The sequence below is a fragment of the Oncorhynchus nerka genome, linkage group LG10 (genome assembly GCF_034236695.1).
Source record: "Oncorhynchus nerka isolate Pitt River linkage group LG10, Oner_Uvic_2.0, whole genome shotgun sequence".
NCBI classification, from domain to species: Eukaryota; Metazoa; Chordata; class Actinopteri; order Salmoniformes; family Salmonidae; genus Oncorhynchus; species Oncorhynchus nerka.
The window spans coordinates 52,239,260-52,265,238 of NC_088405.1; the positions used below are offsets into that span (position 1 = coordinate 52,239,260).

The following is a 25,979-nucleotide window of genomic DNA, read 5'->3' on the forward strand; positions in this document are numbered from 1 at the left end:
ACTGCCTTGATCACACCGATGTTGTCATTGTGTAAAATAGTATGCGGCATCATCTGGTTATGTGTGCAACAAAAGTTCAACATTCATCTTCTGCTACCATTTCTGTGAAGCCGTCCACACGGAACGCACTGCAACTGCCTCTGCAACGCAATGCTTCAAGGCAAACGCACCGTTCCATTGGAAATGAATGTACTTCTAGTGTACCAAAATGCTAACTCTCTGTTGGTGTGATCGAGGCGTATGGCTTATACCTGTGTATACCCTCCACTACACAACAAAAAGTGCACTCCCTTACACGAGTGCGTTAGTATTACGGTTGCTGTCCTTTCAGAATCCCGAACCTGTCACACACTGAAGGCCTATAGGTTTGCCACTGCGCAAACATGTATATATATATAATAGATATGAAGGCTGTTAAGATACCATATTAATGTTTCAAGAAAGGAGTGTATATGTTCGGCCTGACTGAATGGAAGTGGATAATAATTAGGTTTTTTATCTGCTGGTCTTGGGAAGAAATTACAAGTCCTCACTGTCTGAGACAGAGTCAATACCTAGTACAAATGTATCCGATACCGAGACAAAATAGAGACACTCAATATGGGGTCTCGAGACCAGACTAGTACTACAACACTGTGTTTCCCGGTAAAACTATAAGTATTTCAATCTTCTCGATGGACCAGTGTGGATAAAGGTCCAATTTGGAGTACAGTAACATATCCCATCCCTGCATTGAGGTTCTTTTTCCAACCATTATCTCGCGCCGGTTCCACGTTGTCTTAATGTAACCATGATTTCGTTTTGACCCCAGCCCTCGTAAAAAAAGATTGCAGTTTTGAAACTGCAGTAAAAATGCAGTAACTGCTGTCGACTGTGGTATTTTAGATGCAGTAATTGCAGCATACTGCACTCTAACTGTAGTTATACTGCAGTGTACTGCAGTTATAATGCACTCTGACTGAAATCTTTTTTCGTAAGGGAGTGCAGCTCAGTGTAAACAATTGTAACGGTAGGGTCAGTATCTTCCAGCAAGCTACAGGGCTTACAGCTTCAGAGCTTTACCGTCTTGCCATGTTAAGGGTTGTATTGCACAGTTTTCTCCTATTTTTTAACAGGTCCAACATGCCAGCAAACGGATCACAAAAGAAATGCAGTACAAGGGTATCGTCGATTGCATTACCCGCATTCCCAAGGAAGAGGGCTTCCTTGCCTTCTGGAGAGGTAACCTGGCCAATGTCATCCGAGCCTTTCCCTCCCAGGCCCTCAACTTCGCCTTCAAAGACAAGTACAAGAGTTTCTTCCTTGACGGTGTAGACAAGCGCAAGCGGTTCTGGAGGTACTTCGCTGGCAACCTGGCCTCTGGTGGCGCTGCAGGAGCCACCTCCCTTTGCTTCGTCTACCCTCTTGATTTCACCAGAACCCGTCTGGGAGCTGATGTCGGAAAGGCCAGAATGAGGGAGTACAATGGTCTAGCAGACTGCTTGGTGAAGACGTTCAGGTGTGACGGTCTGAGGGGTCTGTACCAGGGCTTCGCAGTGTCTGTACAAGGCATCATTATCTACAGAGGTGCCTACTTCGGCATGTATGACACAGCTAAAGGTATATAACTGATAAACATTTTCACAGAAAGTTATTGGTGTCTGGACATTTTATAGATATGCGTGTGGATATGTACTATTTGGTGTGCTTGCAGGAATGTTGCCAGACCCCAAGAACACTTCCATCTTAGTGAGCTGGGCAATCGCTCAGTCTGTAACTACTGTGGCCGGCCTGACCGCCTACCCCTTCGACACCGTCCGTCGTCGTATGATGATGCAGTCTGGCCATAAAAGCGGTGAGTTTACCTGTGACCCAAACCATTTAAGCCCCGTTTCCATTGGCACTTTGAAGTCCACCCAGGTTGGGCTGGCCTTGGTGGGCTATCTCAAATTGCGTTTCCACTGCCTCCAGAAATGAGAAATTATGTCATGTTGCTAGGTATGTGTGACTGCAGCTGGCTTCGCTAATGTTGCTAGCTAGCGAGAAAGATGTTAAATCATTTTATTCACCTTTGCCATACTGTAACTAAAGTTACCCCATACTCCTGCCAGTGCCAGCAAGACTCAGAGCCATGTATTGCTGGCTTTAGCTAGCAAGCTAAACATAGCGTTGTCTCCAGCATAACAGGCTAGCTAGCTTAATTCCTACCTTGCTTGCCATCGTATTGGCTATTAGCTAGCTAGCTAACCAAGCAAACCAGACGACAGGTTCATATCAAGCTTTCAATACGACCTGGCCAGCTAAAATTCCTGCTAGCTCACGTTAGCTAGCTAGGTAGCTTGTTTCAACGCTGATTTGCTCTCTAATGTCAGGTAGCTAGCATTCGTTGGTCGACTGTTCTCATAAAAGTTTGTGTAGTGCAAAAATGAATGAAGGATCCAGCTATGGTGGTAATTCGTGTCATGTCTGTAGTGCAGTACTGCTTGTCCATGTGCTAGCTAACAGCAACAAGCCCAGGCAAGTTATCTAACGTTGTGTCAGCATCCAGCAGTGATCAGCTTGGTGGTTGCATAGTCATAGCGTCACCAGTCCGAATTCCAATCGAGCTGGCACCAGTTGTGAAACTGGGCTGTACTGGTCCTGGTTTCCCTCGAATTTGAGTATTCCATTCGAACCAGCTCAAATTCGGCCCTAATTTTAAGTGTCAGTGGAAACAGGGCTTTAGTGTTACCACGTTTAAATGAATCGGGAGGACTAGTAGCAACATGCTATTTCAAATACTAATTGGCATAACATCCTAACTTGTGTCATCTTACATTTTTAAAGCTGATATCATGTATCTTGGGACCATTGACTGCTGGATGAAGATTGCTCGTGATGAGGGTGGAAAGGCCTTCTTCAAGGGAGGCTGGGCCAATGTTCTCCGAGGCATGGGTAGTGCCTTTGTGCTGGTTTTTTACGATGAGCTCAAGAAAGTCCTCTAAATTCCTTTTTTAAAACATCACTGGCTAAGTGTAACACAATTTTTCATGCCTATGGACTGCATTCTGCCTTATTTATTTGAACCCTGCCTTCCTACAGTCTATGGGTAGTGATTATGCGCCGGCCTCAGTTAGATAAAAAGGGACCGCCTTGAAGCTAAACCAAAGGTTTACAAACTACAGGCCACTAAGTACACTGGTTTAAATTAAGATATGGATTTCTCACCATTCCTGTAGAGTCTTAGTGGTCCCTTTGATGACATTTAGTGGACATAATTGCCCTATCGCTATGTTTTGACTACTGTGGTCCATGTTTGCTGCCATCTTGTGTGCTATATAATGTGTGCCTCTCCAACTCTCACCATTTTCCCCACTCAAGGCTATAACTAATTTGTATTTTCTAATACTTCTAACATGGAACAAAGATTTAAAAACGAAAGCCTTTTGACTGCATGGCCTTCGTCAGGGAATACAAAGATCCAATGAGGTCTTCTTTTGAACAAACCTAGCCAGTCCAATTTTGAATATAATCTAAATTGGATCACATTCACATTTTCTCCTGACACACAAATGGACTATAAATACATAACGTTACCAATTAGTTTACCCTGACCAGATGGACAGAGCCGTTAGGCTGTATGCACCTGCACTTATTAGTAGCCTACAGTTGACCAGACGGAAAAATTGTCTCGTTTTCATCCCATACAGCATGTCAGATTTCTAATGTTTAGGTGTAGCCTAGGCTACGGCAACATTTATGTCATGCGTTTTTGCTTGTGTCTGTCCGGAGTGATTATGTGTCCTTTGCTAAATAGATGCAGGAGGAAAGTGCAAAGCCTACTTGAGCGCAAGTGAAAAAATGTGCTGCGTCAACCTCTCTCTTTAATCTAACATTTAATGGATGATGCGATGGAAGCTATCAAATCATTCAGAATTGTTTTCGACATCCCAGAAAAGATGTTCAGCATGTAAAGCATCGTAACGTGCAATTACAGGTGGCTTGATGATAGGCTCCCTGTTAATCAGCTATACTTTCGATACCATTTGCTATTGAACGCTCTCACCTTTTCATACTTCTTTATGAAACTGATCTCAGGCAGAGGTTGACCCTCGCTTTTAATTCGCACTTTTTCCTTGTACCCCAGCGAATGAAAGGAGCTCTTCAACAAAAACTCCACAACATTTTCGGCAGTGTTGACCATTCTACCAGAGAAAACTGCACACTCGCACTGGTAGCTAGCTAGCTACTGAAGTTAGTTAGCTACTGAAGTTAGTGCAATTTATTTAAAGTTGCCTTGCTATCTGGACACAAAAATGAAGTTAAAACCCAAGAAAACAATTTATAATATACCTCCTCCATTTCCTGTCATTTGAAAAAAACTAATTTGAATTGAATAATGTCCCAAAAATGCTCAACTATCACTCTTAATCTCTATCCAACAATGTCACCAAGCTTCTCAACCTCCATAATGCTCTGTGGCACAATCCCAATACAACACACTAGGTTCGTTCTCTGATCCTACATCTATGATTGGATGGACAACATGTCAGTACATACTACAAAAGCTTTGATTGTTTGGAGGACGTCCTCCGGAAGTGGTCATAATTACCATGTACAGTGGGGAGAACAAGTATTTGATACACTGCAGATTTTCTTACTTACAAAGCATGTAGAGGTCTGTAATTTTTATCATAGGTACACTTCAACTGTGAGAGATGGAATCTAAAACAAAAATCACATTGTATGATTTTTAAGTAATTAATTTGCATTTTATTACATGACATAAGTATTTGATCACCTACCAACCAGTAAGAATTCCAGCTCTCACAGACTTGTTAGTTTTTCTTTAAGAAGCCCTCCTGTTCTCCACTCATTACCTGTATTAACTGCACCTGTTTGAACTCGTTACCTGTATAAAAGACACCTGTCCACACACTCAATCAAACAGACTCCAACCTCTCCACAATGGCCAAGACCAGAGAGCTGTGTAAGGACATTAGGGATACAATTGTAGACCTGCACAAGGCTGGGATGGGCTACAGGACAATAGGCAAGCAGCTTGGTGAGTAGGCAACAACTGTTGGTGCAATTATTAGAAAAATGGAAAAAGTTCAAGATGACGGCAATCACCCTCGGTCTGGGGCTCCATGCAAGATCTCACCTCGTGGGGCATCAATGATCATGAGGAAGGTGAGGGATCAGCCCCGAACTACACGGCAGGACCTGGTAAATAACCTGAAGAGAGCTGGGACCACAGTCTCAAAGAAAACCATTAGTAACACACTACGCCGTCATGGATTAAAATCCTGCAGTGCACGCAAGGTCCCCCTGCTCAAGCCAGCGCATGCCCAGGCCCATCTGAAGTTCGCCAATGACCATCTGGATGATCCAGAGGAGGAATGGGAGAAGGTCATGTGGTCTGATGAGACAAAAATAGAGCTTTTTGGTCTAAACTCCAATCACTGTGTTTGGAGGAAGAAGAAGGATGAGTACAACCCCATGAACACCATCCCAACCGTGAAGCATGGAGGTGGAAACATCATTCTTTGGGGATGCTTTTCTGCAAAGGGGACAGGACGACTGCACCGTATTGAGGGGAGGATGGATGGGGACATGTATCGCGAGATCTTGGCCAACAACCTCCTTCCCTCAGTAAGAGCATTGAAGATTGGTCATGGCTGGGTCTTCCAGCATGACAACGACCCGAAACACACAGCCAGGGCAACTAAGGAGTGGCTCCGTAAGAAGCATCTCAAGGTCCTGGAGTGGCCTAGCAAGTCTCCAGACCTGAACCCAATAGAAAATCTTTGGAGGGAGCTGAAAGTCCGTATTGCCCAGCGACAGCCCCAAAACCTGAAGGATCTGGCGAAGGTCTGTATGGAGGAGTGGGCCAAAATCCCTGCTGCAGTGTGTGCAAACCTGCTCAAGAACTACATGAAACGTATGATCTCTGTAATTGCAAACAAAGGTTTCTGTACCAAATATTAAGTTCTGCTTTTCTGAGGTATCAAATACTTATGTTATGCAATAAAATGCTAATTATTACTTAAAAATCATACAAAGTGATTTTCTGGATTTTTGTTTTTGATTCCGTCTCTCACAGGTGAAGTGTACCTATGATAACAATTACAGACTTCTACATGCTTTGTAAGTATTAAAGCCTGCAAAATCGGCAGTGTATCAAATACTTGTATGTCTACGGAAGGGGGTGAGGCCTACCAGCCTCCTAGGTTTTGTATTGAAGTCAATGTAGCCGGAGGAGGACGGAAGCTAGCTGTCCTACAGCCACACCATGGTGCTAGCCCAGACACTGCTGTTCTATTTTAACCAATTATTTGGTGACATATGAATATATTTAGGTTAGTTTTTAATGTTTCGCTATTTTTATGAAATTTCACTGAGGAGGATGATCCTCCCCTTCCTCCTCTGAGGAGCCTCCACTGGCTCTGAAAAAAGGGCAATGCAGATTAATGAAAGCTTGCCTTTCAGTGATGTTATTCAAGCTGTGTGAGGGAAACAGATTTATTTACACACTTGTTATAATTTGTCACATCATTATCATTTAATGGAAATGTATCTCTTTTCTTTGAATTCTTATCATACATTACATTCAATGACATTTCATATCATTTGTGTAATAAGTGCAGACAAAAATGGATCATCTAGTTTCATAGATTCACAAAGGTTGAAATATTAGATTTGGTGTTCTTAAGTTCTAACATAAATTAAACCGTGGTGTTGTGTGGCATGCATCCAGGTAAACACAGTAGTGTTGTCCTTCAAGTTAGTATTGGGGCATGGGTGATGACACCTTGCGCATTCAATGAACATTTGGGCTGAGTTCACACAGGAAGCAAATAACGTACCTGCAGGAATTTGGAATCTGTAGGACAAGTTGCCAACTTCCTAAAGCATTAGTGCTGGCTGCCGATCGGGCCGCCAAAAGCATGCCTCTGTAGTTTGGTCGTTGAGGAGCTGCAGCGATGAGACAAGATCGTAATCACGAAATTGGGGAGAAAAGGGGCTTAAAATAATAATCCGGCACTATGTACAAAGAGGGCAGGTGGAGGAAGAGAATGAATTGGGAGCCTTGAATAAAGAGATGATCTTTGGAAGCGGATTACTGCTGAGTCACTCATGCAAGGATATGCCCTGGTCAACTGTACACTATATTTGAAGGATATGCCCCGGTTTTTAATTTTTATTTCCCTTTTGACTTTCGCTTCATGATTAAACTATAGAGCTCTGGCTTTTTGGAGATCTGCATGGCGGATCTTAGCCTGACAAAAAAAAATCAAGTTTTATATATTGGTTGTAGGTAAGTGAGACCATCAATAACCATCTAGAAAAACCTTTGTGCATTGTTTTTTCCAGTACATTGTCCTTTTAGTGCACATACAAAATAAAGTCAAGGGCAGTAGTGTGTGCAGGTCTTTGCCCTTGCCCAGCACTAACACACCAGGTTTAGCTTATCCTATGCATATGACCCCATGCTGGATGCTTGAGGTGGGACTCCCTCCAGACTCATGGCCCTCAGAGAAGCCTCCTCAGTGGGTGTCAGAACAGGGTCATGGAGAGGCTGCTTGTTCATGTGCAGGAGGCTGAATATCTCTTGTTCTAGGAAGGTTTGGGTCCTGGAGCACATAATATCTGAAATTAGTTTACAATCATGGAACACAAACAGAAATAAAACAAAGGAACTTTTTACACCAACTGTCCATCCAGCCACCACCTGCTCTATGCGTTTTGGGCCAGAGGGCTCCTGGTTCAATGGGAAGACCAGCTGCTATGCCTTCTGGTTCTGTAGGACCACACTCTGCCAGCAGGACACCTCTTTTGACGTTTTCTCTTTGGATCTGTAAAAGGATATTTGTTAAATCCTCAGTTGTAAACAGAGGCCTGCATTCAAGACTACCCTTTGATGGTCTTACCCGTTCTGTCTACTTCCTGGTCAGGGGTGTTTCCAGGGTGCTCTGGTTGTGTTGAAGGTTCTTCAGCTGCTTCTTCGTCTTCATTAAGGCACTGGGGGTCTTACCCAAGGTTCCAATGAGGTCAGACAAATTGATTTAGTCTCTTTTACCTGTCTGTCATGACACGCAAACAGACATACAGTTCAGACTGTCAAATCACATGTTCCTGGATCTTGTCAGACATTTAGCTACACTTTTCACTACTTGAACTGTCAAACTATCTCGATAAAAGCACAAGGGATTTAGAAAAAAGTAAACCGGGTACATTTAGTTTAATTGACCTTTGACTGTGAATTCTGACACCTCAATGCTTTCTTCAGACCATTCAGTAGGCTTCTTCCTAATAGTATGAATAATGGACATTGACACAAAAACTGATCAAACATACATGACCACAAAAGCAACACAAATAAAAAATGTTACATTACATACTGTTGATTTCATTCAATTGGTAGGCTAAGTCCTCCGGTCTGCATTTCTCTTTGTTAGGTTGTAATTTGAAATACTTGCTACACCAGAAGTTAATGGTTATATGTAGGAGGAATGTATATGGTGGGTTTAATTGAGGGTGGATAAGATCCAGGGGTTTGGAAAGTTACTAAGTAAGGAAAAAGGCAATCACGTGGTTGTGGTCACTGATAAGGGTGGATAGCTGAAGATTAGTGAGGAATGTGGGCCGAGGTCAGGTCAGGTCAAGTCCCATGAAAGGAGAAGGAACAGTTTTATTACCCACATCACATAACTTCCTGCCTAGCAACAGAGATGTAGTGTTTAGAGAAAAGGAGGAGACAAAAGCCTAAAGGGGGGGTATAAATACTTGTGCTTGTGTAAACATGTCTTTGTCTTATACAGCTGAATGACCCAGTGGTTGAATAAACTTGGTTTGAGCTTACTAGTCGTCCGTGAGTTTTACTCTGTTCATTTAGAATCTAACATCTTGTACAACTCCAGAAGCCCCACTTATCTAGGAATGTACCATTAAAACATGATCAGTTCTGACCTCCCCCCCCCCAAGTGAGCTGATAGCCTCCAGTAGCTTGCAGTGTTTCCTCTCATCATCACTGCCTCCCTGTATCAAACAAGACACACAGTACCAAAGTTGACTGACCAATCCTTAATGGATTTGCTTGGAAAAGTTAGATTCAATATAGGGATCTCCTTCTACATGTTTCTAATCCTAAATAGACAGATATGAGCAATTCCAGGTTAACGGAATTACGTTTTGACTCAGATTATTCACTTTAAAATGTATGCCAAACAAAAACCATTGATTTCAACATTTACAAATTATACAACTATGAAAAAGGACAGAAACCACTTCATGTAACCATTCTCTCTACCTCTGCATTTCGATACCATCTACTGTATGCTGCTCTGTACCATCACTCATTCATATATCCTTATGTACATATTCTTTATCCCCTTACACTGTGTATAAGACAGTAGTTTTGGAATTGTTAGTTAGATTACTTGTTGGTTATCACTGCATTGTCGGAACTAGAAGCACAAGCATTTTGCTACACTCGCATTAACATCTGCTAACCATGTGTATGTGACAAATAACATTTTATTTGATTTGATTTGCTGAGCTGTACTCAATGAACAGCATTCTCACATACAATGCATTCGGAAAGTATTCAGACCCTTTCCCTATTTCCACATTTTGTTACGTTACAGCCTTATTCAAAAATTACTAAATTATTATTAGAATTGCTAAATTATTATTTTTCCTCAATCTACACACAATACTCCATAATGACAACACAAAGACAGGTTTAGACATTTTTACAGATGTATACAAAATAAAAACAGATATCACATATACATAAGTATTCAGACCCTTTGCTATGAGACTTGAAATTGAGCTCAGGTGCATCCTGTTTCCATTGATCATCCTTGAGATTTTCCTACAACTTGATTTGAGTCCACCTGTGGTATAAATTCAATTAATTGGACGTGATTTGGGAAGGCACACAACTGTCTATATAAGGTCCTACAGTTGACAGAGAATGTCAGAGCAAAAGCCAAGCCATGAGGTCGAAGGAATTGTCTGTAGAGCTCCGAGACAGTATTGTGTCAAGGCACAGATTTGAGGAAGGGTCCCCCAAATATTCTGAAGCATTGAAGGTCCCCAAGAACACAGTGGCCTCCATAATTCTTACATGGAAGACTCTTCCAAGAGCTGGCCGCCTGGGCAGAACTGAGCAATCAGGGGAGAAGGTCCTTGGTCAGGGAGGTGACCAAGAACCCGATGGTCACTCTGACAGAGCTCCAGAGTTCCTTTGTGGAGATGGGAGAACCTTCCAGAAGAACAACCATCTCTGCAGCACACCACCAATCAGACCTTTATGGTAGAGTGGCCAGACGGAAGCACTTCTCAGTAAAAGGCACGACAGCCCGCTTGGAGTTTGCCAAAATGCTCCTAGTGTACTTTCAGACCACGAGAAAGAAGATGTTCTGGTCTGATGAAACCAAGATTGAACCCTTTGGTCTGAATGCCAAGCATCACGTCTGGAGGAAACCTGGCAACATCCCTACAGTGAAGCATGTTGGTGGCAGCATCATGCTCTGGGGATGTTTTTCAGAGGCAGGGACTGGGATACTGGTCAGGATTGAGGGAAATATGAACGGAGAAAAGTACAGAGAGATCCTTGAAGAAAACCTGCTCCAGAGCACTCAGGACCTCAGACTGGGATGAAGGTTCACCTTCCAACAGGACAACGACCCTAAGTACACAGCCAAGACAACGCAGGAGTGGCTTCGGGACAAGTCTCTGAATGTCCTTGAGTGGCCCAGCCAGAGCCCGGACTTGAACCCGATTTAACATCTCTAGAGAGACCTGAAAATAGCTGTGCAGAGACGCTCCCCATCTAACCTGACAGAGCTTGAGAGAATCTGCAGAGAAGAATGGGAAAAACTCCCCAAGTACAGGTGTGCCAAGCTTGTAGCGTCATATCCATGAAGAATCGAGGCTGTAATCGCTGTTGAAGGTGCTTCAACAAAGTACAGAGTAAAGGGTCTGAATACTTGTAAATGTGATATTTTTTTAATACATTTGCTAACATTTCTAAAAACCTGTATTTGCTTTGTCATTATGGGGTATTATGTGTAGATTGATGAGGGGAGGAAAACAATTTAATCAGGCTGTAAAGTAAGTATAAGTAAAGTAAAGCCTACGGAGCTGTGAGGGGAACGGCACCTCAGTACCTCCAGGCTCTGATCAGGCCCTACACCCAAACAAGGGCACTGCGTTCATCCACCTCTGGCCTGCTCGCCTCCCTACCACTGAGGAAGTACAGTTCCCGCGCAGCCCAGTCAAAACTGTTCGCTGCTCTGGCCCCCCAATGGTGGAACAAACTCCCTCACGACGCCAGGACAGCGGAGTCAATCACCACCTTCCGGAGACACCTGAAACCCCACCTCTTTCAGGAATACCTAGGATAGGATAAAGTAATCCTTCTCACCCCCCCTTAAAAGATTTAGATGCACTATTGTAAAGTGGCTGTTCCACTGGATGTCTTAAGGTGAACGCACCAATTTGTAAGTCGCTCTGGATAAGAGCGTCTGCTAAATGACTTAAATGTAAATGTAAAATGTAACAAAATGTGGAAAAAGGGGTCTGAATACTTTCTGAATGCACTGTATTTCCCCTCTTGTCCAGGTGGGAGAGTGCAGTATGAAGTGCAATTGAGATTGCGTCATCTGTTGATCTATTGGGGTGATATGTGAATTGGAGTGAATCTAGGGCAGGGGTCTCCAACAGGTCGATTGTGAGTAGCTCGCAGCCTAACAATTTTAAGTAGCTTGCCAAACAATTCTGAAAGTGCATGCAAATTTCAAGTGTTCCACCGAAAACTTTCAAACAAATCTCACACATCAGACAGCGCAAACTCCCAGCTACAATCTAATCAATGCAACATCGACATTATCACACCCCTGGTTATCCACTATTGGCTTAAAAATCCAAATCTAACAATATCTGGCAATTAATTTCCAGCAATATTGTCCCTGTCTGTCTGTGGGGTGCGCGTGTATGTCTATCACTCTGTGTGGTCAGTTGATGTGATAACCGTCTTGTGTGTTGATTAGAGGTACTTTCCCTAAAGCCTTCTCAATTAACCCATCAGAGTCTAAGCCGGGGGAAGTTTGTTCTGAAGTGCCTCTCCTATATCTGAGAGATACTTTTGTATAGATAGTGTATGTGGACACCCCTTCAAATTAGTAGATTTGGCTATTTCAGCCACACCTGTTGCTGACAGGTGTATAAATCGAGCACACAGCCATGCAATCTCCATAGACAAACATTGGCAGTAGAATGACCTTCCTGAAGAGCTCAGTGACTTTCAACGTGGCACCGTCATAGGATGCCACCTTCACAACAAGTCAGTTCGTCAAATTTCTGTCCTGCTAGATCTTCCCCGGTCAACTGTAAGTGCTGTTATTGTAAAGTGGAAACATCTAGGAGAAACAATGGCTCAGACACGAAGTGGTAGGCCACACAAGCTCACAGAACAGGGCCGAAGAGTGCTGAAGCGTGTAAAAATCATCTGTCCTAGATTGCAACACTCACTACCGAGTTCCAAACTACCTCTTAAAGCATTGTCAGCACAAGAACTGTTCGTCGGGAGCTTCATGAAATGGGTTTCCATGGCAGAACAGCCGCACTCAAGCCTAAGATCACCATGTGCTATGCCAAGCGTCGTCTGGAGTGGTGTAAAGCCCGCCGCCATTGGACTCTGGAGCAGTGGAAACATGTTTTCTGGAGTGATGAATCACGCTTCACCATCTGGCAGTCTGACGGACTGATCTGGGTTTGGTGGATGCCAGGAGAACACTACCTGCCCCAATGCATAGTGCCAACTGTACAGTTTGGTGGTGGAGGAGGAATTAATGGTCTGGGTCTGTTTTTCATGGTTCGGGCTAGGCCCCTTAGTACCAGTGAAGGGAAATCTTAATGCTACAGCATACAATGACATTCTAGACGATTCTGTGCTTCCAACATTGGGGAAGGCCCTTTCCTGCATGACAATGCTCCTGTGCACAAAGCGAAGTCCATACAGAAATGGTTTGTTGAGATCGGCGTGGAAGAACTTGACTGGCCTGCACAGAGCCCTAACCTCAACCCCATCAAACACCTTTGGGATGAATTGGAAGGCCTAATCGCCCTACCTAACTAATGCTCGTGGCTGAATAGAAGCAAGTCCCCACAGCTATGTTCTAACATCTAGTGGAAAGCCTTTCCAGAAGAGTGTATGCTGTTATAGCAGCAAAGGGGGGACCAACTCCATAATAATGCTCATGATTTTGGAATGAGATGTTCAACAAGCGGTGAGCTTGTGTGGCCTACCACTTTGCAGCTGAGCCGTTGTTGCTCCTAGACATTTCCACTTCATGATAACGGGACATACAGTTGACCGGGGCAGAAATTTGACAAACTGACTTGTTGGAAAGGTGGCATCCTATGACGGTGCCACGTTGAAAACCACTGAGCACTTGAGTAAGGCCATTCAGTAAGGCCATTATTTTGTATATATAGTGTATATTGAGACCCGGGGAATATTTGCTGGGGAGAGAAGAGAAGAATGTGACCATTTGAAAGCTAAAAAAAGATTGCGAAATGTTTAATGCTAGAAAAGGTTGGATACCCCCGGCTCTAGGGTGTCTGGGATGATGGTGGTGATGTGTGTCATGACCAGCCTGTCAAAGCACTTCATAATTACAGATGTCATTTAGGCAAGTTACCTTGGGGCTCTTGGGAACAGGGACAAAATGATGGTCATCTTGAAACATGTTGGGATTACAGACTGAGACGAGGAGAGATTGAAAATGTCTGAAGACACTTGCCAGCTGGTCTTCGCATGCTTTGAGAATGACGGAGGCCTTGTGACTGTTAAGCTTTTTTAAACGTTTTGCTCATATCGGCCACGGAGAGCGAGATTACACAGTCATTCTGAAAAACAGGGGCTTTCACGCAAGGCACAGTGTTATATTCCTCGAAGCAAGCATAAAAGCCATTTAGCTCGTTTGGGAGTTCTGCATCACTGGGCAACTCATGGTTGGGTTTCCCTTTTGTAATCCGTTAACGTCTGCAAGCCCTGCCACATTCGACGAGTGTCGGAGCCTATGTAATAGGATTCCACCTTAGTCCTATACTGGCCTTTTGCATGTTTGTTGTCTCGTCTGATGTCGTAGCGGGATTTCTTGTATGCGCCCATGTCCATATCCTGTTCCTTGTACTTCCTGTTTGAGCAGGAGAGTAGTCATGGTCAGATTGAGGTAGGGTGGCATTTTGCCCACTCTCCCCCTATGCACTCACAGCAAATTGCGGACTGGTTACGTGCTTAACTATGACGCTGCTAAAAAACTCTGGGTTTAAAATGGTACAGTTTGTGCATATTTAGGAGTTGAGAAATAAATAAAGTAGGAACGGAAAGCTAGGAACTTCCTCTTTTAAACTGTTGCTTCCTGCTCAATTGGAAGAATTGTTGGGCAATGACTGCTTGTCAGAATGCAGGTTTCCCTCTGACTCGTAACTTGAATGCGACTCGAGATGAATATTTATCTCATATAGAACGCACAACAAGCAGACAATGTAAATTGCTAAACTATTCTACTATGGGGTTGTCCAATTTTTCAAATCATTACTTGTTACTTTATTTGCAGAGGAAAAGTAAATGTGGACAGTTCTAGCATCTTCAAAGTGGGCCTCGACAGAAACATTTGTTCATGTTTCATATTTTTTGGGCTTGGCGACAATAATTTTGCCATGGCGCAACACCACAGTTAAATGAGTACAACAGAAAGACTGGAGCTATGGATGCAAGGACTGACCATCCATGATATCAACATTATAGTTTTAACAATGTTTTGAGGCTATAGATTGTTTGTTTACATTTACAATGTTTGTAAACATTGGAGTAAGACAAGCTTATATTTTGGGTTCTGATGGGGTACGACAGCTGAACTAAGCTCATGAAGCATTTATAAGTTATATTCTACAAGAATCAATGGGTATATAATGGTATTCCATACCTAAAATGTATATAGCAACTAAGGAGTCTAGCTTTAAATTACAGTGCATTTATGAGAAGAAAACAAAAACTTTTGAGTTTAAAGATTTTTAATTGGTGGAGCACTGCGGATACCAATATCCCTGTGAGCCTCCCCAGCCCATGTTGCCCAGGATTAAGAACATAAATGAATAATGTTACATTGTAATATATTACACCCTCTAAAGTTATTCCCGAATTCCTTGGACAAAATTATTTTAGTCTGTTCGAAATATTCATAAATAAAATGACCCCACTGAGAAAATGACCCCACACTGCAGTATGGTACATTACACTGTATTCTAGTGTGCTCTACTGTACTGATCTCTACTTTACTGTGCTGTTCTCTACTGTAGAGAAGTGTGCGCAGTGTGCGCTTTCCTTTTTTCCTTCAACTACTTTTCAACGTCCATGGACGCCCCTTGTTGGCCGGTCGCTCAGGGGGGGAGGATGCTTGTTACAGTAAACGGAGGGTAGGTGGTAGGTGTCATGGTAGGTGTCAGTAAGAGCCATGAGATGTGACATTAACTGGGCGAGTGAGAAGAGCGGCAGCGAGAGGGAGAATGAGGGGTCGCCAAGACTTTTCATAGTCTTGCTTTGTCCACCAAATGACAGAAAGAGAAGAAAAACTGTCATGAGCTGAACTTAACAGTCAGTGGAAGGTAGGACAGTAGCAGGTGACCCAACTGTGGTTTGTGACTACAAATGATTTCCCATTGTAGCCAATTCAATTGCAGTAATTAACAATTTGGTAACAGAATGAGTTTTAATCACGTAATAATTCATAAACAACCTTGATATCAGTAAAAACACGAACTAATTGGTAGGTCTACCTTAATTGTTACTTCTGGGAGCTTTCATTATCCTCCCTCCACATGAGGGAGAGAAATTAGAATATTTTAAAGATGTTTAGATTTTTTGGTAATGGAATTACAAAGCACAAAGCAATGTTTCTTAAACTTACAGAAGGCAAATCATTTCTCCAAAACTAAATATAAGTGTTGCTATTAGTTGGCAGGAGTTCTTACTTCAACATTATTTAGGGTGTCCAAGCAAAAACGCCTATTTTGACAAATGGGTCAAATAATATGTTAATTGTGTAGATAATCCCCTAAAGTACTGTCTATCATAATCCGTTTAGCCTTGTTGGATGGTCAAAATTAGGATGACTAAATCAATGGAGGCCACAAAAAAAGTGGTCAAAAATAAGGAAATTTGCACAGCATCGAAATAGCTTGGCTGGATGCTGTGCAAGAATGAAGGCTGGCTAACAGGATTCCCTTTCCCGTTGATCTCGTCATATTTCTTCTCTAATTTATTTGTATTTAACTAGGAAAGTCAGTTAAGAACAAATTCTTATTTACAATGACGGCCTACCCCAGACGACGCTGGGCCAATTGTGCGCCACCCTATGGGACTTCCAATCATGGCCAGATGTGATTCAGCCTGGATTCAAACCAGGGACTGTCGGGACACCTCTTGCACTGAGATGCAGTGCCTTAGACCGCTGCGCCACTCGGGAGCCACAGGACATAAAACAATAGAGGTAAGATAGATATCGATTTTGAGACATGACATGTAGTAGTATTTTCATATTTAGCATACACTTTTAATATCTATTTCTCACAAAAACAAGTGTATCTCTGAAATGTCAACAGCGTCAGGGCACTGTGTGTACCACAAGTTTTTAAATGTATTTTTTAAAGCCTTTCACACTTCATTCCGCTCATCATGAAAATGTTTCCTTTTGCAACCTGCGGAAATGACCATCACATGTAAAATCGAGTTGCTACGAGAAAGCTGCACCCCTCAGTCGACAGAGCTCGCTGCTTATTATCGGATGTATTAGATTACGAATTCTGACTTTTGGGATATGTTAATGAAATATTTTGAGACAAAACCCAGTGAACGATTCAGAAGAATCAAATGTGTCTTGGTCAAACGTATTTAAAAATATATATATGTACATTTATCAAAGTTTCAAACCTTAAAATTATATATATATATATTTTATAACATAGGGAGGTGAAATTCATCACCAAAGCGCATATTCACCCACTCTGAGCAGAGTGATGAATTTCTAATCCATCTGTTTGCCCAGAAGTAAAAGCCTTTGCTTATTCCTAATTTTAAGGTTTGAAACTTTGATAAATGTACATATATATATTTTTAATATTGACTCTTAGCTTTCATTTGACACCCAATTCGACATGCTCAGAACTAGAGATGAAATGGTATGAAAATTTCATATCACAATTATAGCGACCAAAATGATCACGGTATTATCGTGGTATTGTTAAAACGTGATGGAAATGTTCAAAAAGTACTGATACACACACTGAAATCATTTCACCAAGTTTTATATTGAAAACCACTTTGTGTGCATAAACATTCAAATAATAACATTAAACATGAACATTAAAGATGGCACCATGTGGCCATGAGAGGTAAAAGTTTCCCCAGTGCAGGTTTAAATGAACACAACCTCAAGTAAGCAAATCAAATGTGCATATAAAAGCAACACAAGTAAAGCAATGTGCATGTAAGAACAATACAACCATATGTAAACACATCCAATGTGCATGTAAGAACAATACAACCATATGTAAACACATCCAATGTGCATGTAAGAACAATACAACCATATGTAAACACATCCAATGTGCATGTAAGAACAATACAACCATATGTAAACACATCCAATGTGCATGTAAGAACAATACAACAATATGTAAACACATCCAATGTGCATGTAAGAACAATACAACCATATGTAAACACATCCAATGTGCAGGTGTTGACATTAAAATAACAACACAAAATACAGTGCCTTGCGAAAGTATTCGGCCCCCTTGAACTTTGCGACCTTTTGCCACATTTCAGGCTTCAAACATAAAGATATAAAACTGTATTTTTTTGTGAAGAATCAACAACAAGTGGGACACAATCATGAAGTGGAACGACATTTATTGAAATATTTCAAACTTTTTTAACAAATCAAAAACTGAAAAATTGGGCGTGCAAAATTATTCAGCCCCCTTAAGTTAATACTTTGTAGCGCCACCTTTTGCTGCGATTACAGCTGTAAGTCGCTTGGGGTATGTCTCTATCAGTTTTGCACATCGAGAGACTGACATTTTTTCCCATTCCTCCTTGCAAAACAGCTCGAGCTCAGTGAGGTTGGATGGAGAGCATTTGTGAACAGCAGTTTTTAGTTCTTTCCACAGATTCTCGACTGGATTCAGGTCTGGACTTTGACTTGGCCATTCTAACACCTGGATATGTTTATTTTTGAACCATTCCATTGTAGATTTTGCTTTATGTTTTGGATCATTGTCTTGTTGGAAGACAAATCTCCGTCCCAGTCTCAGGTCTTTTGCAGACTCCATCAGGTTTTCTTCCAGAATGGTCCTGTATTTGGCTCCATCCATCTTCCCATCAATTTTAACCATCTTCCCTGTCCCTGCTGAAGAAAAGCAGGCGCAAACCATGATGCTGCCACCACCATGTTTGACAGTGGGTATGGTGTGTTCAGGGTGATGAGCTGTGTTGCTTTTACGCCAAACATAACGTTTTGCATTGTTGCCAAAAAGTTCAATTTTGGTTTCATCTGACCAGAGCACCTTCTTCCACATGTTTGGTGTGTCTCCCAGGTGGCTTGTGGCAAACTTTAAACAACACTTTTTATGGATATCTTTAAGAAATGGCTTTCTTCTTGCCACTCTTCCATAAAGGCCAGATTTGTGCAATATACGACTGATTGTTGTCCTATGGACAGAGTCTCCCACCTCAGCTGTAGATCTCTGCAGTTCATCCAGAGTGATCATGGGCCTCTTGGCTGCATCTCTGATCAGTCTTCTCCTTGTATGAGCTGAAAGTTTAGAGGGACGGCCAGGTCTTGGTAGATTTGCAGTGGTCTGATACTCCTTCCATTTCAATATTATCGCTTGCACAGTGCTCCTTGGGATGTTTAAAGCTTGGGAAATCTTTTTGTATCCAAACCGCTTTAAACTTCTTCACAACAGTATCTCGGACCTGCCTGGTGTGTTCCTTGTTTTTCATGATGCTCTCTGCGCTTTTAACGGACCTCTGAGACTATCACAGTGCAGGTGCATTTATACGGAGACTTGATTACACACAGGTGGATTGTATTTATCATCATTAGTCATTTAGGTCAACATTGGATCATTCAGAGATCCTCACTGAACTTCTGGAGAGAGTTTGCTGCACTGAAATTAAAGGGGCTGAATAATTTTGCACGCCCAATTTTTCAGTTTTTGATTTGTTAAAAAAGTTTGAAATATCCAATAAATGTCGTTCCACTTCATGATTGTGTCCCACTTGTTGTTGATTCTTCACAAAAAAATACTGTTTTATATCTTTATGTTTGAAGCCTGAAAGGTGGCAAAAGGTCGCAAAGTTCAAGGGGGCCGAATACCTTCGCAAGGCACTGTATGTTTAAATCAAATGGTCAGCACTGATCGTATGTCCGTTCTCTCCTTCATAAAAAAACGAGGGGCTGCTGGTCTAACATCCTGTATATATGCACCTTTGTTCACTTGAGATTGAAATGTAAAAATGTCAGCATATTTACTTTGTCCGGTTTAAGTAGTGATCTGCGAGGGGAGGCAATGTGCCCGCTGGCACTGAACACTCTCTGATGGCACGCTGGTTGCTGGGATGCACAAAAACTTCTTGGCAACCCTGGCAAGGTCGAGGCAGCTCTGATGCATGGCCCCTCCACCACACCAGTGGATCCTCTTCTGCTGGAATGGGTGGCAGAGACAGGTAGACCCGGATCTCTTCTTTCACTCTGTCTTCTGGGGTGGTCGGAATCTGACCCTCTTCGCCTCTCTGCTGCCTCTTTCTCAGTAATCCAGCCAGGACTTTCCCCTCTGATGTCGCTGTGGGGGTGTTGGTGGTGGAGGTGCTGCTGGTGCTTTGTGGTTCTTCCCTGACTTGTGCAGCTGCCAGCTTCAAGGCCTCTGGACACAGCTGTCAGTGTCAACTTGTGCAGCCTCAGGCGCATCTAAAAGGCTCCTTTTGAAGCGGGGGTCAATGAAACAAGCCATGTGCATGACTCTCTTTGCCTTCTCTGTGTATCTGTTGTTAATGTCTTCACTCATTACCCTTTTCATCTCCTTGTTCAGGGATGGCTCCGTAGTCCTTTTCCTCCAGAACGTCACGGGTGATGTGGTCCAGGACAGGCTTGATGGCTGACAGTGTCACTCGTGTCTCTGAGGCAAGTGCATCTGTAAACTTTCTCAGCGGTTCAAGGATCTGGCACAGTTGCTCCATGACACCTATGTCGGCATCCTTGTTCCTTGTTCCTCATCCTTGATGCCATGTTCCTCTTTCTCCCGCCAGGGTCACACAGACTGGCTGCTGTTGGCTGAGGAAACGCTCAAGCATCTTGTGCGTAGATCCCCATCGGGTCACCACATCATGTATCAAAGCCTTCAGTGGCATGTTGAGGGCAGCTTGCTTTTCTCTCAAGTTCTCTCCTCTTCCAGCTCCGTGAGAAGCCTTGGACCAGATGACGGCAGGCCTTGACTGCTGTGTCAGCTCTGAATTGTCAGAGCCTTTGAGATGGCCAGGTTTAAATTATGGCCAAAGCACCAAAGCCACAGATCTGGGAACTCTTCAAAAGCCTTGATCATGTTTGATGCGTTCTGTGGTTATGCAGACCAGGTCTTTCTGGTTGATGCCCCACTCTTCCCGCATCTTCTCAAAAAACACTCTGATGATGTGAGCCGAGTGATCTTCTGGGAAGAACTGTATTTCCAGGCAGTTTGATTCCAGTTGCCAGTCTGGGGTGAGGTAATGGATAGTGAAGCTGATGTAGGGTTGACCACCCTGCTTTTACTGGTCAAGAGGTCAGTAGTTGCAGCAAACCAGGTGCCTTGAGCCAAACTTTTTCCAACATCAGCTTTACCCTGGTTGTACAGGTTTGGGATTTCAGTCTTGGAAAAGAATGTTCGTGATGGCACTTTGTAGTGAGGCACGGCAACCTTCATCTGCCTCCGAATGCCAGGCCTCTCAACAATTTGAAATGGCATCATGTCCTTTGCAATGTAATGTGAAAGGCCTGCAGTGAGGTCTTGAGCATTTTTTAAATGTTGGTGCATAAGCAGCCTGCCTTTTAAATGCTTGCTGGAGTGTCTGTTTCCAAACTGTAGATGAGGGACCAGTAGCATCACTGGGTTTGCCTGCTGCACGCCCACTCTGTAAACAAGGGAATAGCAAATGTATTATTATGATTAACTCACTCACACACACACACACTATCTTCTGTGTTACATTTGAGTATATGCAATGACCCCATGCACAATTGACATAAATACAACTGAGTCTTAACCTGTCTAGGACTGGGGTTCCGAATAGCGTTCCACTAGCATATTTATATCCAAAAATCTTATTTTACATTGGCGTGTTATGTTCAGTAGTTCCAAAACATGCAGTGTTTTTGCAGAGAGCCACATGAATTTACAGAAATACTCATAAATGTTGATGAAAATACATGAGTTATACATGGAAATATAGATAAACTTCTCCTTAATGCAACCGCTGTGTCAGATTTCAAAACAACTTTACAGAAAAAGAATAATCAGCGTACGGCGCTCAAATCCCAAACCAGCCAAAATAAATATCTGCCATGTTGCGCAGTCAACATTAGTCATAAATAGCATTATATATATTCACTTACCTTTGATGATCTTCATCAGAATGCACTCACAGGAATCCCAGTTCCACAATAAATGTTTGATATGTTCGATAATGTCCATCATTTATGTCCAAATAGCTTCTTTTGTTAGGGTGTTAGGTAAACAAATCCAAACGCGCGTTCATGTCCAGTCGGACGAAAAGTTCAAAAAGTTATATTACAGGTCGAAGAAACTTGTCAAACTAAGTATAGAATCAATCTTTAGGATGTTTTTATCATAAATGTTCAATAATGTTCCAACCGGAGAATTCCATTGTCTGTAGAAAAGCAATGGAACGAGAGATACCTCTCATGTGAACACGCGTGACTGAAAACGAAGCTGCTGCCAGACCCCTTAGTCAAACAGCTCTCATTAGTTCCCACTTCACAGTAGAAGCCTGAAACAATGTTCCAAAGACGGTTGACATCTAGTGGAAGCCTTAGGAAGTGCAAAATAACCCATATCCCACTGTGAATTTGATAGGGGCTGAGTTCAAAAACTACAAACCTTAGATTTCCCACTTCCTGTTTGGATTTTTCCTCAGTTTTTTTCCTGCCATATGAGTTCTGTTATACTCACAGACATCATTCAAACAGTTTTAGAAACTTCAGTGTTTTCTATCCAATGCTAATAATAATATGCATATATTAGCATCTGGGACTGAGTAGGAGGCAGTTTACTCTGGGCATGCTATTCATCAAAAAGTGAAAATGCTGCCCCCTATCCCAAAGAAGTTCAAACTTCTTAGGGCTAGATGTTCCGTGAGCGGGACACCTGCTGACAACATCCGGTGAAATTGGAGGGCGTGCAATTCAAATAAATATTAATAATATTAAACATTCATGAACATACAAGTGTCTTATATAATTTAAAAGCTTAACGTCTTGTTAATCTAACTGGGTTGTCAGATTTCAAAATGGCTTTACGGCGAAAGCATACCATGCGATTTTCTGAGGACAGTGCCCTACATCAGCATATTTTTCAACCAGCACAGGCTTCACAAAATCCCAAATAGCAATGAAATAAATCACTTACATTTGAAGATCTTCCTCTGCAATCCCAAGGGTCCCAGCTACAACATGAATGGTCGTTTTGTTCGATAAAATCCTTCTTTTATATGCCAAAAGGTCTCTTTAGTTGGCGCCATTGATTTCAGTAATCCACTCAGACAAAGGAGTACAAAAGCAACCGCTAAACTTCGTCCAAACAAGTCAAACAACGTTTCTATTAAATCCTCAGGTACTCTAAAATGTAAATAAACTATAATATTTTACACGGAAAGTAGTATGTTCAATAGGAAACAAAAATTTGTAAGCGCACGCCGAAAGACTGATTTGCTTCAGGTGGTCCCTTAACAAAAGCTCCAAATACTTCGTTTTTCAAAAAAGAACCCTGAAACCTTGAAAAAAGACTGTTGACATCTAGTGGAAGCCATAGGAATTGCAATCTGGGCGATGCAGTTACAAAGAAACAATAGGTTTCCATAAGAGCCTGGGAACTCAAAAAAATATTTCTGGTGGGATTTTCTTCAGATTTTCACCTGCCATATAAATTCTCTTATAGTCTCAGACATTATTTTAACAGTTTTAGAAACTCAAAGTGTTTTCGATCTAATGCTACCAATTATTTGCATATCCTGGCTTCTAGGCCTGAGTAACAGGCAGTTGACTTTGGGCACGTCAGTCAGGCGGAAATTCAGGAAACTAGACCCAAGCCCGAAGAAGTTTTAATCTGCACGGACATATTTTTCCAGAGTAGACCCTTTCGCTTTTTCTCTTCCTCTCTGCCCAGATCTGATGAAATTGACCCCTTGCCCGGCTCTAACATTCACGTTAGAAAACCTCCTGGCTCTCTAATCATGACCATCCGGTCCATAATGAATGAGTGAGTCTTATCTTCTTGTGATATCTATCTATCTATCTATCTACAGTTGAAGTCGAAGTTTACATACACCTTAGCCAAATAGATTTAAACTCAGTTTTTCATAATTCCTGACATTTAATCCTAGTAAAAATGGCCTGTCTTAGGTCCGTTGGGATCACCACTTTATTTTAAGAATGTGAAAAGTCAGAATAATAGTAGAGAGAGAGTGATTTATTTCAGCTTTTATTTCTTTCATCACATTCCCAGTGGGTCAGAAGTTTACATACACTCAATTAGTATTTGGGAGCATTGATTTTAAAATGTTTAACTTGGGTCAAACGTTTCGTGTAGCCTTCCACAAGCTTCCCACAATTAGTTGGGTGAATTTTAGCCCATTCGTCCTGACAGAGCTGGTGTAACTGAGTCAGGTTTGCAGGCCTCCTTGCTCACACACGCCTTTTCAGTTCTGCCCACACAATTTCTATGGTATTGAGGTCAGGGCGTTGTGATGGCCACTCCAATACTTTGACTTTGTTGTCCTTAAGACATTTTGCCACAACTTAGGAAGTATGCATTGTCCATTTGGAAGACCCATTTGCGACCAAGCTTTAACTTCCTGACTGTTGTCTTGAGATGTTGTTTCAATATATCCACAAAATTGTCCTCCTCATGATGCCATCTATTTTGTGAAGTGCACCAGTCCCTCCTGCAGCAAAGCACACCCACAACATGATGCTGCCACCGCCGTGCTTCACGGTTGGGATGGTGTTCTTCGGCTTGCAAGCCTCCCCCTTTTTCCTCCAAACATAACGATTGTCATTATGGCCAAACAGTTCTATTTTTGTTTCATCAGACCAGAGGATCGATCTTTCTCCCCATGTGCAGTTGCAAACCGTAGTCTGGCTTTTATATGGCGGTTTTGGAGCAGTGGCTTCTTCCTTGCTGAGCGGCCTTCCAGGTTATATCAATATAGGACTCGTTTTACTGTGGATATAGATTCTTTTGTACCTGTTTCCTCCAGCATCTTCACAAGGTCCTTTGCTGTTGTTCTGGGATTGATTTGCATTTTTCACAGCAAATTACTTTCATCTCTAGGAGACAGAACACGTCTCCTTCCTGAGTGGTATGACGGCTGCGTGGTCCCATGGTGTTCATGCTTGTGTACTTTTGTTTGTACAGATGAACGTGGTACCTTCAGGCGTTTGGAAATTGCTCCCAAGGATGAACCAGATTTGTGGAGTTCTACATGTTTTTTTCTGATGTTGACACGATCGTCGTAATAACATTCAGACCAAAGCGCAGCGTGAAATCGGTTCGACATTTTATTTGAAGTGAACCACACAAAAAACAATAAAGAATACATGAAACGTGACGTTCTGGAGTGCTCACAGGCAACAACACAAAAACAAGATCCCACAAAACACAGTGGGGAAATGGCTGCCTAAATATGATCCCCAATCAGAGACAACGATAAACAGCTGCCTCTGATTGGAAACCATACCAGGCCAACATAGAAATAAAATAACCTAGATTATCCACCCTAGTCACACCCCAACCTAACCAACATAGAGAATAAAAAGGCTCTCTATGGTCAGGGCGTGACAGAGGTCTTGGCTGATTTCTTTTGATTTTCCCATGATGTCAAGCAAAGAGACACTGAGTTTGAAGGTAGGCCTTGAAATACATCCACAGGTACACCTCCAATTGACTCAAATGATGTAATTTAGTGTAATTTTTTGTAATTTCAGAAGCTTCTAAAGCCATGTCATAATTTTCTGGAATTTTCCAAGCTGTTTAAAGGCAGCCAACTTAGTGTATGCAAACTTTTGACCCACTGGAATTGATTGGTGGAGTGCTGCAGAGATGTGAATTATAAGTGAAATAATCTGTCTGTAAACAATTGTTGGGAAAATTACATGTGTCATGCACAAATTAGATGTTCTCACTAACCGACTTGCCAAAACTATAGTTTGTCAACAAGAAATGTGTGGAGTGGTTGAAAAACGAGTTTTAATGACTCCAACCTAAGTGTATGTAAATTTCCGACTTCAACTGTAAGTATTCAGACCTTTTGCTATGAGACTCCAAATTGAGCTCTGGTGCATCCTATTTCCATCCTTGAGATGTTTCTCAGTCTACCTGTGGTAAATTCAATTGATTTGACATGATTTGGAAAGGCATACACCTGTCTGTATAAAGTCCCACAGTTGACAGTGCATGTCAGAGCAAAAACCAAACCATGAGGTCAAAGGAATAGTCCATAGAGCTCTGAGACATGGTTGAGTCGAGGCACAGATCTCGGGAAGGGTACCAAAAAAATTGCTACAGCATTGAAGGTCCCCAAGAACACAGCGGCCTCCATAATTCTTAAATGGAAGAAGTTTGGAACCACCAAGACTCTTCCTAGAGCTGGTCGCCCGGCCAAATTGAGC

General features: G+C 42.3%; 1 protein-coding gene across 1 annotated transcript in view; it reads left to right on the forward strand.

Moving 5' to 3' along the window:
* Positions 1-8,823, forward strand: part of LOC115135523 (ADP/ATP translocase 2-like) — a 34,579-nt gene extending 25,756 nt beyond the window's left edge. The window contains exons 2-4 of the mRNA XM_029670299.2: positions 1,116-1,599; positions 1,694-1,834; positions 2,806-8,823. Coding sequence (XP_029526159.1) covers positions 1,116-1,599; positions 1,694-1,834; positions 2,806-2,963 — 783 coding nt within the window. The 3' untranslated portion in view covers positions 2,964-8,823. The remainder of the gene's footprint in view (positions 1-1,115; positions 1,600-1,693; positions 1,835-2,805) is intronic.
* The last annotated feature ends 17,156 nt before the right edge of the window (positions 8,824-25,979 follow it).